The sequence below is a fragment of the Magnolia sinica genome, chromosome 14 (assembly GCF_029962835.1).
Source record: "Magnolia sinica isolate HGM2019 chromosome 14, MsV1, whole genome shotgun sequence".
NCBI lineage: Eukaryota > Viridiplantae > Streptophyta > Magnoliopsida > Magnoliales > Magnoliaceae > Magnolia > Magnolia sinica.
In genome coordinates, this window is record NC_080586.1 from 3618481 (window position 1) to 3631197 (window position 12717).

General features: G+C 40.3%; 1 protein-coding gene across 2 annotated transcripts in view; it reads left to right on the top strand.

Annotated features, from left to right (window-relative positions):
* Positions 1-12717, top strand: part of LOC131225158 (uncharacterized) — a 30898-nt gene that overhangs the window by 1062 nt on the left and 17119 nt on the right. For both annotated transcript variants that reach the window (XM_058220620.1, XM_058220619.1), the window contains exons 2-5: positions 5873-6045; positions 7772-7942; positions 11117-11227; positions 11336-11410. In XM_058220620.1, the coding sequence (XP_058076603.1) occupies positions 5873-6045; positions 7772-7942; positions 11117-11227; positions 11336-11410 (530 nt within the window). The remainder of the gene's footprint in view (positions 1-5872; positions 6046-7771; positions 7943-11116; positions 11228-11335; positions 11411-12717) is intronic.

Below are 12717 nucleotides of genomic sequence, written 5' to 3' on the forward strand. Positions count from 1 at the left end.
TTGACAAGTCGAGCTGCCCACTCGACCGGTGGAGCCAGACGCTCGACTGGTCGAGAGACCCAAAAAAGATAGATTTAAGGCATCTGTCAACAATCTCCACCATCCCTTCAATCTTCAACCGTGTAGCTTGCTGCCATCTTCTCTTATCTCTGCATCATATCATAGCTTCAATCAACGCTTCTCGTGCACACTTCGTCCTTCTTTTACGCCATCGCCAAGCCCAGAGAAGTTGTACAGAACTTGAACTTCTCTATAGGAACGACCTTGGTGAGCATGTTTGTTGGATTCATGCTAGTGTGAATCTTTTCTAGTGTTACGCCTCCTTCCTCAAGCACCTGTCAGATAAAGTGGTGACGAATATCAATGTGTTTAGTATGTGAGTGATAAACAAAATTTTTAGCCAAATTAATAGCGCTTTCGCCATCACAGTTAACCGGCATGGCCTCATGCTGAAGTCCCAACTAATTTATCATGCCTTTGAGCCAAACACCTTCTTTAAACGCTTCCGTTACTGCCATATATTTTATTTCGGTCGTGGAAGGAGCCATCACGGACTGAAGCTTTGACATCCAACTGATTGCTCCACCCGTTAGTACAAACGAGTATCCTAAAGTAGACCTCCTGAAATCTATACCTGCGTAGTCGGAATCCACATACCTTACCAACTTTGTCTCTGTTTTCTCAAAAGTTAAAACGTAGTCTTTCGTACCTCGAATGTATCGAAGTAGCCATTTCACCGCTTCCCAATATTGCTTACCGGGGTTTGACATGTATCTGCTCACAACACCGACTGCCTGTGAAATATCTGGTCTTGTACAGATCATGACATACATTAAACTGCTAACTGCATTCGAATAAGGCACATGAGACATAACTTGCTTTTCCTTATTTGATTTAGGATATTGTTTTGAGGAAAGCTTGAAGTGAACCGCGTGGGGAACGCTCACCGGCTTTGCTTGGTCCATCCCATACTTGATCAATACCTTTTCAAGGTATTCTGCCTGTGATAACCAAAGCCTGCTCTTCTTCCTGTCTCTATGAATATCTATGCCGAGAACCCTCTTTGCAGCCCCCAGATCTTTCATCTCGAATGTCTCCGATAACTGAGTCTTCAGTATGTTGATTTCAGACATATCATGACAGACGATCAACATATCATAAACATACAGTACTAGGATGATGAATTTTCGATCACTCAGTGTCTTGTAATAAACATAGTGATCGTATTCACTCCGAGTAAATTTCTGACTTATCATGAAAGAATCAAATTTTTTATACCACTGCCTAGGCAACTATTTCAGGCCGTACAACGACCTCATTAACCCGCAAACCTTTTTCTCTGCCCCTTTAACTTCGTAACCCTCTGGTTGCTTCATGTAGATCTGCTCTTCCAGTTCCCCGTGCAGGAATGCAGTCTTCACGTCCATCTGTTCCAGGTCGAGATCGTATTGGGCAACCATTGCCAACACGAATCTGATAGATACTTGCTTAACCACCGACGCGAATATCTCTGTGAAGTCGATTCCTTCTCTCTGAGCGTAACCCTTTTGCTACCAATCTAGCTTTGTATCTATCTTGTTTCCTTTTGAATAACCACTTGCATCCGATCGTTTTTCGGCCCATAGGAAGCTCCACCAGCTCCCGTGTGTGATTTTTGTATAACGAGTCCATCTCATCGTTTATAGCCGCCTTCCACTTTTTTGCATTAGGCTCATCAAAAGCCTCCTGAATAGTAGACGGGTCTCCCTCATCTGTAATGAGGGCATATGCAATATTAGAGCCGTCCTTGTATCTTGCCGGTAACCTGCGATCACGCGGTGGGTTCCTTCTCATAGGTGGCTGCTCCACCTGATCCTGTACCTCTATTTTTGCATCTGTCTCTGCCTGAGTATCATCTGTGTCAATCTGGACGTCTACGATTACCCTTTCTGGTTCCTCTTGCTCCTCTTGATCATTCTTGCGAAATAGAGAGCTTTCATCGAATTTGACGTCATGGCTAGTGATGACCTTGCGTGTGACCTTGTCGAATAAACTGTAACCTTTCACACCAATGCCATAGCCAACAAAGATGTACTTTTTGGCCCTGTAGTCTAGCTTATTTCTCTCAACTGACGGTGCATGAGAGTAAGCTTCACAACCAAAAATGCGTAGATCTGAGTAGTCGATTTTCTGACCACTCCATACTTCCTCTAGGATTTTACATTCAATTGCCGTTGAAGGAAACCGGTTCACCAAATAACAAGCCGTGTTAATGGCCTCAGTCCATAGGTCCTTGCCCAACGCAACATTACTTAACATGCATCTGACCCTCTCTAGGAGAGTCCGATTCATTCGCTTAGCCACACCGTTTTGCTCGAGCATGTGACACACTGTGTTGTGCCTAATGATCCCTTCATCTTTGCAATAATCATTAAACTCAGTGGAAGTAAATTCTCCACCATTGTCAGTCCTTAAAATCTTTATTTTTCGCCCTGACTGTTTTTCTACCATTGTCTTCCATTGCTTGAATATGGTGAAAACTTCGAATTTACGTTTCATGAAGTAAACCTAAACTTTCCTGGAGTAATCGTCAATGAATGAAACAGACCATGAGGACCCCCCAATGGAAACTTCTGGCGATGGCCCCCATATGTCCGAGTGCACATAATCAAGCACCCCCTTACAAACATGTTTTCCAGACTTAAAAGACAATCTAGATTGTTTAGCATATATACAATACTCGCATATATATAAATCAGAATTTTTAAAAGCTGGAATCAAACATCGATCAGAAAGTACCTTCATGCATCGCTTGCTCATGTGGCCCAGACGAGCATGCCACATAAGTAGAGACGTGGAGTCTGCAATAGCTGCTGCCGCTCCACCTGCTGAAGTGCTCCCAATCAACCTGTAAAGGTTTTCGTGCCTCTGCGCTCTCATAACCACGAGTGCCCCTTTTGAAACTCTAAGGACACCATCAATACTGGTGAACTTGCACCCTATAGCCTCGAGTGCACCGAGAGAAATCAGACTTTTCTTCATATCAGGAACGTGCCTGACGTCAGTCAAGGTATGCTCCATCCCATCAAACATCTTGATGCTCACCGTACCAATAAGCATAACATTACTGGCATTGTCATTGCCCATAAAAACCTGTCCACCATCGCATTCCTTGTAACTGGTAAACCAACTCCGATGAGGAGTCATGTGATAAGATGCTCCTGTGTCAAGTATCCACTTGTCTTTATGATTGTCGTGTAAGTAACCAATCATGGAAACAGACAGAACATCACCACCACTTGATTCTTCATTAGATGTGACCATATTGGCCTCCTTGGAAGAAGCCGCTGAATTTTCTTTCTTCGTTTTAGGATTTTTACAATCCTTCTTCATGTGTCCAGACAACTCACAATTCCAACACTTTAATTTTCCTTGACCCTTGCCCTTGGATTTGGATATAGGTCTTGAAGGTCCTGTACCTTGCTTAAAATCTCTTTTCCTCGTAATCAGTGCATCGGAAGATGCTCTCATGTTGCCGTTTAGCTTTCTCATAGCCTTCCCTTGAAGGGCTGAGATAACGGCGTCAACACTTAGGGTTTTATTTGCGATGCACATCGTGTCCCTGAAAGACTCATATGATGCAAGAAGAGAATTCAACAATATACATGCCTGTTCTTCATCTTTGACCACTTCCTCCATATCCAGCAATTTGCACATCAATTTATTAAAGTTACTGATATGGGCTTCTAGATCTCCACCCTCTGCCATCTTGAAGGTATAACAGTATAGCTTCAAGTGTAGGCGATTTTCAGAGGACTTCTTTGCATAGATGTTTTCTAACTTCGCCCACAAACTAGCCGCAGTTTTTTCTCTCAAAACATTATAGAGAACCTTATCCGTGAGACATAAACGGATAGAGGCTAAAGCATTACTATCAAGGTTTTCCCATTCATCATCTTTCATGGTAGATTTCCGCTCCTCAAGAGCCTTAATCTCGCCTTGCTTGGTTAACTGGCTAATCATCTTAACCTTCCATAACTTAAAATTATTTTTGCCTGAGTACTTCTCAATATCAAACTTGCTGTTTCCCATTATTACTAATCTTACAGATTCAGATCTGTGCCCCAACGATTGCTCTGATACCACTTGTTGGGGATTTGTACTGCGAAATCACACAGATCTAGATCTAGGATAGCAATCCAATAACATCACATAATCACAAGAGAACACAAATATTTAACGTGGAAAACCCTTGTGGGAAAAAACCACGGCACAAAGCGACAGAAATCCACTATGAAAAGAAATTACAAGAGAGAGGACTTACCTGATTCGAACAATCTCGAATCTCACCCTTGCTACACCCCTTGATAACCCTAGAACCCTTTAGGAACCCTTGGAAAACTTTTAGAAAGCTTTAGAATACCTTAGAATAGCCTTAGGGACCCCTATTTATAGTTTAGGAAATTCCACTTACGCACCTAGTCTAGAAAAGTCCGGAAACCGCCTCAAATTTACGTAGTCCGCGCAGGATCTGCGTAGCCTCGACTAGTCGAAGGAGGGCCTCGTCTGGTCGAGCAACCCACTCGACCAGTCCCCTCAACTGGTTGAGTGGCCCGGACACTAAAAAACCCAGGTCACTGGACTTTGAGTCGAGCAGGCCACGACCGGTCGAGAGACCCAAAAAAGATAGATTTAAGGCATCTGTCAACAGAATCTGGTGCGTGTGCCTTCTCATGGGAGTGCACATCCCAAGAATCGTCCATATAAAAAACGCAGGCGGACCTCACTGCAGGGAACAGTGTATAATCGCGCCTAAAATCTTTGACATTCACTTGTTTTGGCCGGCCTAGTTTTGGAATGCATTGAGTTCAGGTGTGTCCCTTCATCCTGGTGGGGCACACATGATGAATGGATTGGATGTCATTATGTGACACGGTGGACCCCACGTTCCATTTGGAAGTTCAATGGTGAGCATCCACCTCCCCCGTGTCCTCCAATTTTTTGTTTGGTGTGGTCTACCTGACTTATGGGTCACACTGGATTTTGTGATCTAGGCCTAGTGTTTGGGTGGGGAATGATCACATTCATTCGAACAGAGCTAATGGATGGGTTGGATGGCACTCACACATCGCTGTGGGTCTCACACAGCTTGATATATATGGTAATTGCGATTATTTTCGAAAGTATGTGATCATTCCCCTTCTTTGAATTCACTATGTTGCACCAGCAAATGATTTGGATTCAATTGGACTTGTTTACTTTGATTTTGGGTATGTATGAACGTACTTCGAACTGCCAGTGGTTCTGTTATGGTTTTTGGGGTGGTGGGATTAAGGGAACAATATTATGCAGAATCCCATTTCAGACCCCTTGTGCCCCTTATTGATATATGCAACATTTCAGGTCAGTCCTGAAACATCTCAGAAACTTATTTTGGGTGGATATGTTGAGTTTTGTGCTAACTTGCTAAATTTCACTTGCACGAGGCAAGGGCCCTGTTGGTATTTTCTAATTTAGCTAGGGTTGTTTGAGTATACTAGAGAGTGTAGATAACTCGATGGCGGTTTGGGAATTTGCTATTTGAAACGATATGCTGAGCATATAAAAGTACTTGTTATCATTACTCTAGACAATCATTCCTAGGTTGTAAATGTTACTATAATGGATGTCATTGTGATTCTAAGAGCATATAGAGAAAGTGCTACATGGTTCCGGAGTGTTTCTTTTTTTGTTATTGTCATCTCAAAAAATACTTTTACTATTCTACCCTTTGGACCCCGTTTCCACTAGTGATGCATTGTTTTTTTTTTTTTTTTTAAATTATCAGCATGCAGTTTTATGCTTATTATGTTTTTTTCCTTCCTTCCTTTGTTGTTTGGTTTTCATGTTTCAGGAGGTGATAATCAAGGGCAAAGAATAGCTGCTGCTACATATCTGAAGAATTTCACTCGACATCGTGTTGAGGGAGACTCATCTTCTCCAAAAGTTCATCATGAGTTTAGGAACCAGCTTGTTCAAGCTTTACTTAAAGTTGAATCAGCAGTTCTCAAAGTTTTAGTTGAAGCTGTATGCTTTACACTCTATATAGGGTTTTTTTTTTTTCTCTCTCTCTCTCTTTTTAATGTTACAAGAGCATTATCTAATTACCTTGTTGTTTTTATTTATTTATTTGGAATATATCACATGTGCCAATAGGTAAAAGGTTGGTGGGAAATTTGTATAGGGATTTCCTTCCACTACCATTGGATGGTGGGAGATGTTTGGTACATAATGTCATTTGTACCAATTGCCACACGTCACTCTCTTTATTTAGGAGCTCCAGTATTAGGGCTGAGATAATTTGAGATGATTCTTGAAAAGACTGATAATATATTGCATTTGTCAACATGCAGAGAAGTGGTAATTTCCGCATACCTTTCTCATGAAAATTTCATTAAAAAAGTTATGCTTCACTGAGGTATCATTAAAGAAGGTTATGCTCGACTGAATTTTTTGTTAAAAAAGTTCACAAACATGATGTTACATATCCAAAGACTGATTAGAGGAGAAAGAGCTGACCAAAAAAACTGTATAGCTTTAGCTTGTTGGTGGGGGAGGGAACTAACAGAGAACCGCTTTTGAGGAAAGGAGCACAACAATAAAAGTGTTTTTGGTGCTCATAATCAGGTCTCCTGCAGGATGCATCAAACCCGATGCCCATTCTAGCCAGTCCTTTCTAACAATTTTATTGTAGAGTGCTGAGTAAAACCGACAACTTTGGTGTTGTTATTATCTACCAAAAAAGAAGGTGCTGCAATTGATTTCCTTAGCGATCTGATGGGGCTTGCCTCTCTGTTCTTTGAAGCATGGTTTGTAGCGAAAGCAATGAAATGACTAGATGAATTGCAGGTCGACACATGAAACAAGTCATATTGGGACTCAATGCCCACCATCACTTTATGCATTGGCTTTCAAACTGCTCTTGAAGCATCGAGTCCACACCACATGTTGACTGAATCAAAAGTCCTGTTGTGGATCTGTATATGCTGAGGTAAGGATCATTGGAACTTTGGAGGGAATCTTCTGTACCATTTCTTGACTACGAAACTGTTGGCCCAGCCTGTGTTGGATCTCAGTTACCTGAGGAGATAATAGACATCTTGCTCTTCTGTTTGTGTCTTCACCACTTTTATTGTGATTGGGCCTATAGTTTTCTACGTGTGTCAATTAGCTGACATTAGTATCTGCACTTTCATTGTTTCTGACAGTCCCATGCATATATCAGGCAGCTTTTATTGGTCCGCACTTCTGTTTTTCTTGTGTAGGCTTTTATTTGAATTGGTGGAAAACCTTGTAAAAGAGATTGAATTCCCATAATGCAACAGCTTCTCAGTTTGAGAAACCAAAGCAAAGGGGGAGATTTCCTTTTCCTTTTCTTAGGCCTCCAAAAGACCAAAAACATGTTAAAATGGATTCTTTTCCACACATTTCCCTGTTCTCAGTTTCCTACAGTGGATTTCCATATCCACATTTTTGGTTTCCACACATTTCCCTGTTCTCAGTTTTCCATGGTGGATTTCCATATCCACGTTTTGGTTTCCACCATTCCAAACAGGCCAATGACATAAGGATTCGTTGTTCACCTGTAGCTGGCTTCTTTCATTGGTGGCTTCTCACTACATGATCTTTCAATGCTAGTAAAATCTAAAAATTATCTTATTTCCAACTTGGCATGCTTTTGTTGTACTACACGTTTGCTACTTACATGATCTGGATGACATAATTACTCTTCAAATGTTCTTTATGTTTGCAGTTCCGTGTTATAATCGTTGCTGACTTTGTTAAGGAGAATTCATGGCCTGAACTTGTACCCGAACTGCGATCAGTTATTCAAAATAGTGATCTTATCAGTGGAAGTGCAAACTTTCAGTGGAAAACCATAAATGCCCTTACCGTTCTTCAAGCTATCATTAGACCCTTTCAGGTATGTATTTTGTTTGTGTTTAAGTCCCACATTTTTTATGCATCTTCTGACCAGCTAGCTGCTATTGGCCATAATTATATAGATTCCATCTGAAGAGAATATGAAGTGAAGAACATCGTTCTTTGTATTTATAAACAGTAGCTAACTTGGAAACACCTATATACTGGTTACTTTGAATTTTGAATTTATTTATATCTAGAACCACATTCATTCCTGTGAACTCTGCCTTGTAACTTGTAATACTACAGAATGCGATAATGCAAAAGTTGATACTCATAACTTTTTAGAGAGGCTAATCCTACTTCCAGTCCACCATGCAGATCCCAACGGTCTTGATGAGATTGCAATGCTGGTGGGAGTGGATTGCCTAACATCCGATTTTTATTTTTTGAAGGAAAGCGCATCTCATGTTCAATGATCTCGCTAATTTAGGAGCTGATCTTTTGACTTCGTGTTGCTGGGAGTCACTGTGTGCGCGCACATGTGTGCACATGATCAGTAACTGTGAGTCATTGTAATTGAACGTGTAGTTGTTTGCTACTTTGCGTTATTAATAATGTATTTGTAAAGACTATACTACATAAAGAGAGTGAAGTCATTTTTTGTTTTTGCTGCTTTCAATTCATGTCCTGTGAGTGTACTCTTGACTGACTGTAGCGGGTTGACGTGATGCATATGTCAAGGGCCTCCACATGCTTGTGATCAGAGCCACTTATTGAGTAGTCTAAACTACGAGGATGGCTTGTCTTGGAAACAGGGTGAATCGATAAGTGATGGATATGGTAATTTGAGTCTGTTGTTGCCATCTGTCAACTGGTTACACAAATTGTAGCCCACCTGATGACTGGATTTGACTATTTTTATTCCACGACTATCTGGACAGCAGGGACTATGTGATGAACAGTTTAGATCTTGCAACTTCTGGCTCTCTGCAAAGTGTGTCTTCATGTATGTTTGTCCTACATATGTTTGGCCTTCATCCATTCAGCCCTTGTATGTGAACTTTCCCATCCAACCCCTTCTTTTCCAACTATGCATCATGTATGGTATATATTTGGAATGCGCAAATGGTGAGATGCACCATGAGGATGATGGTGTGAGGCAGTCAGGCTGATGCATGCATTGACTGTGCCCTTCATTTCTGCACTAACTTATATCGTTGGCTGTCCATTGTTGTTAACCTTGTGTCCTTCCAGATAATTGGATTTGGCTGAATTTTGCAGCAAGTGATAAACATGGTGTGGGTCACTTCTTTTCATGGGTCAATGTCCTTCAGATGTGACACATCAGAAAGGAAGGGGTTGCATGTGATAGTTCAAATACAATGGTTATATGTGACTGTCTCTCTCCGTCTTCTTTTCTTCTACCAACTCTTGGTCCTGATTTCTTATATCCTAGAATGTGACCTTTTCCATCCAGCCCTTTCTTTTCCCCACCGTTTCACATGTGGAGGATATTTGGATCGTACAAAAGGCGAGGCACACCATGATGATCACCTAATGTGACAATTAAGCCTATCCACCCCATTGAGTGGGCCACACTTGTGCACAGACCATTTAGTCACACCATTGGTTGTCCATTGATGTCAGCTGTGTGTACCTTTTGACCAATTGATTTCGCTGATTTTTGCACTAAGTAATCATTATGGCGAAATACCAATTGTTTCATGGAATGGATATCTTGCAACTGTAACATGTTGTGATGAGGGAATGGCCAACATTTAAAATATCATTCTTAAACAAAGTATTGCACCTTTAAGAATGGGAAATATCACTGGAAAAACCATTAGGAAATATCACAGATATCGTGTAAAGTCTCCAGTCTGAGGGAAACTTCAGGAAAATGGTGGAATTTTTCAGTGAATCTTCAGATGTTAAATATACATCATTACACACTTAGAACTCAAAGCATTAAAAAAAAAAGAAGCTATGTGCAATACTTTTCCATTATTTAGGGGACCAAACTATGCGATTGTCGGATAGAATTGCCCCTATTTGATCTCTATTTCTGCCCCAACCCAAATATCTGTTTTGAGACAACTCAAGTGGAGTTGTCAAAACACAACTACACAGAGATTCCACCGCCCCCACCAAAAAAAAAAAAAAAAGAGAAGAAGAAGAAGAAGAAAAGGGCGAAGAACATTTTTTCTTTCTATTTCGCTGATTTATGCTGGTTTCTGTTGAAATATCACAAAATATCAATGGTATATTAGCAAAACATCACATGATGTTTGTGAAATATCACAAATAGCCAATATATCGGCCAATATTGTTGATACTTGCAAAAATGGTATTCCTGGCTCATTTCTTATGGCATCCATAGTGATCCCAAAATATCAGCTGGTACCATCGATATTTGGAACACTGGAATTGGCTGTTTCTGATAGTTCACATACACTAGTTCTATGTGATCATTCCCCTTTTTTATCTCTACTTTTTGCTACTTTCTATATTAAATTATTAACAACTAGCTTAATGTCCACCAATCAAACAATAAGTAATTCTTTGTAGTTTTAGGGTTAGGGGGCCATCTAAAGTGAACAGATTGGCCGGTTTGTGCTTACTAAGTAGCTTGAACAACTGTTATGTACTTGCCACATCTCACTGGTAATGATAAAAGATTGCATGCACCATTGCAACTTTATTCAGAAAATGGTTATATATAATCAATGTCAATGTCCACATGACGTGTCTATGGGTGGGTGGGTGTGAATGTGTGTGTATGTGTGCGTGAGTGTGTACATGTGTGCAAATGTCTGTCTTCGGGTGTATGTGCGTGCATGTCTCTCTGTGTGCTGTTTGTTTTTGGGTGGGCATGCCCATTTTCCATCTTGTCTGTGTATATTCTCCATATGATGCAGGCACAAGAAATTGCATGAGCATCATCATTAAGTGGCTACATGACTCCCGAGGCCTGTTATAAACCAGATGATTGCAAATATTTGCTAGGTTTAATCTAGTTGGCAACATGATTCAGTGATTGTTTATAATTTGCTCTCATTTGTTGAATGCTTTAGATTGTGGAATAGCTTAGACTCTAAACTTCATCATCTTCAAAGACACCATCATCACAATTATATTCAGCAACATCTATGATTGAAAGTTGAAGAAGCTGCTTGCTGCTCGTTCCATGTTCTCATTTTTATTTTTATTGGTTCTATTTGTGCATCTTCAGTATTTCTTGAACCCCAAACTTGCGAAGGAACCAGTGCCGCTGCAGTTGGAGCTGATAGCGAAAGAAATTCTTGTCCCTTTGCAAGCTACATTCCATTGTTTCCTTGATAAGGTTCAGTAAGTTTAACTTTATATGCTTCTTTTTTCTTTTTCTTTTTTTTCCTTTCATTTTTATTGGAGAGACAAGTGATGACACAGGCCATCCATGATGGCTTAACAGGCTTTATCGTTCCAAGGAACAGAGGTGGAAACTGAGAGGACCCTTCTCATCATTTGCAAATGCATCTATTTTGCTGTAAGTCTATTTCTATCTTTTGATTGTTAAGTCAAACGAATCGATTGGAACTATACTTATCCAAAAGATACTTGTTCGCCTATATAATCCATATCAGAGTCTGTATAAAGGGACTAAGAGTTTTGGAACATGAAAACACATTACGATGTGTACTCTACAATCTTCATCCGACATTTTCGTTGTACATATAATAACTCTGTGCATAGTGATGCTAGCAAAAAATTCTCTCTGAGTTGAAACGTAGCCAGAATGCACACATTATGAGACATGCCCTTGCTCGTGCCTTTTCGCCTTTTAACCTTCATAAAGTTCTCTTCTTTTCAGAAATCTACAATTTTCTCTTTTGCAGTCAAACTTCATTCGTAAAAGGAAGAGGAAGAACAAGAAGAGGGCCGTGGTTTGATTATGCTGCGGGGAATTTAATTATTTGTTAGCTTCTGTTGAATTATAACATCATTATCACTTATTTTATTTTTTCCAAAATTCGGTCCTGGATCTTTGATTATTTGAAAATGACTTAAATGTTAAAAAATTGCACGAATCTAGTAAAAATTGGGTTAAAAACAGTTTCAAGAAGTAAAAATGTCAAAAAGGGGAATGCCATGTGTTTGGTAATCTCTCTTTTGACCAGGATGAAAGTATTGCGGAAGTACTCCCGCACATGATCGATGTAGGCCAAACCAAAATAAGAGATAAGATGAACAAGGATTTATGTGGTTCTACAACATGCCTATAATATGGGGCAACAACACGGAGCTTTCTTTTTCACTAAAAATAAGAGAGAGAAATACAAGACTCACCCCTCTCCCGTCCTTACAAGGAATCTCACACTAAGGAATACTCCAGAAGATGAATTAATAGAATACCTCTTTCTACCTATAGCCCTCATGTAGACCACATAACAACGAAGCACATATAAAAACCTAGAGGAACTAGGCTTCACCGTATGTGACCATACATATAGGCATACATACGAACGCAAGAGGGGATGCACAATCCGTCCCTGAGCAGAAGATGGTAGCTCAACAGAAATATCCCATTGAAGCGGTTAACCCATGCATTGTACGAACATATGTTGGCACAAATTTCATAGTATCATAAATAGCTATTCTTGGTATTACCCATCTGCCGGGAGAGTTTATAAACAAATACAGATCCTTGGTATCATTCTCTATGCTGAGATATGCCATGAGACCAACAAGTTGTTTCGAGATCTCGCTATAAACCTCTTGGCCTAAAAAAGTAATCTTCTTGATAAAGTATGCATCATCATAGGAGACCGTTACGGCCCGTTATGGTCTGAAAAT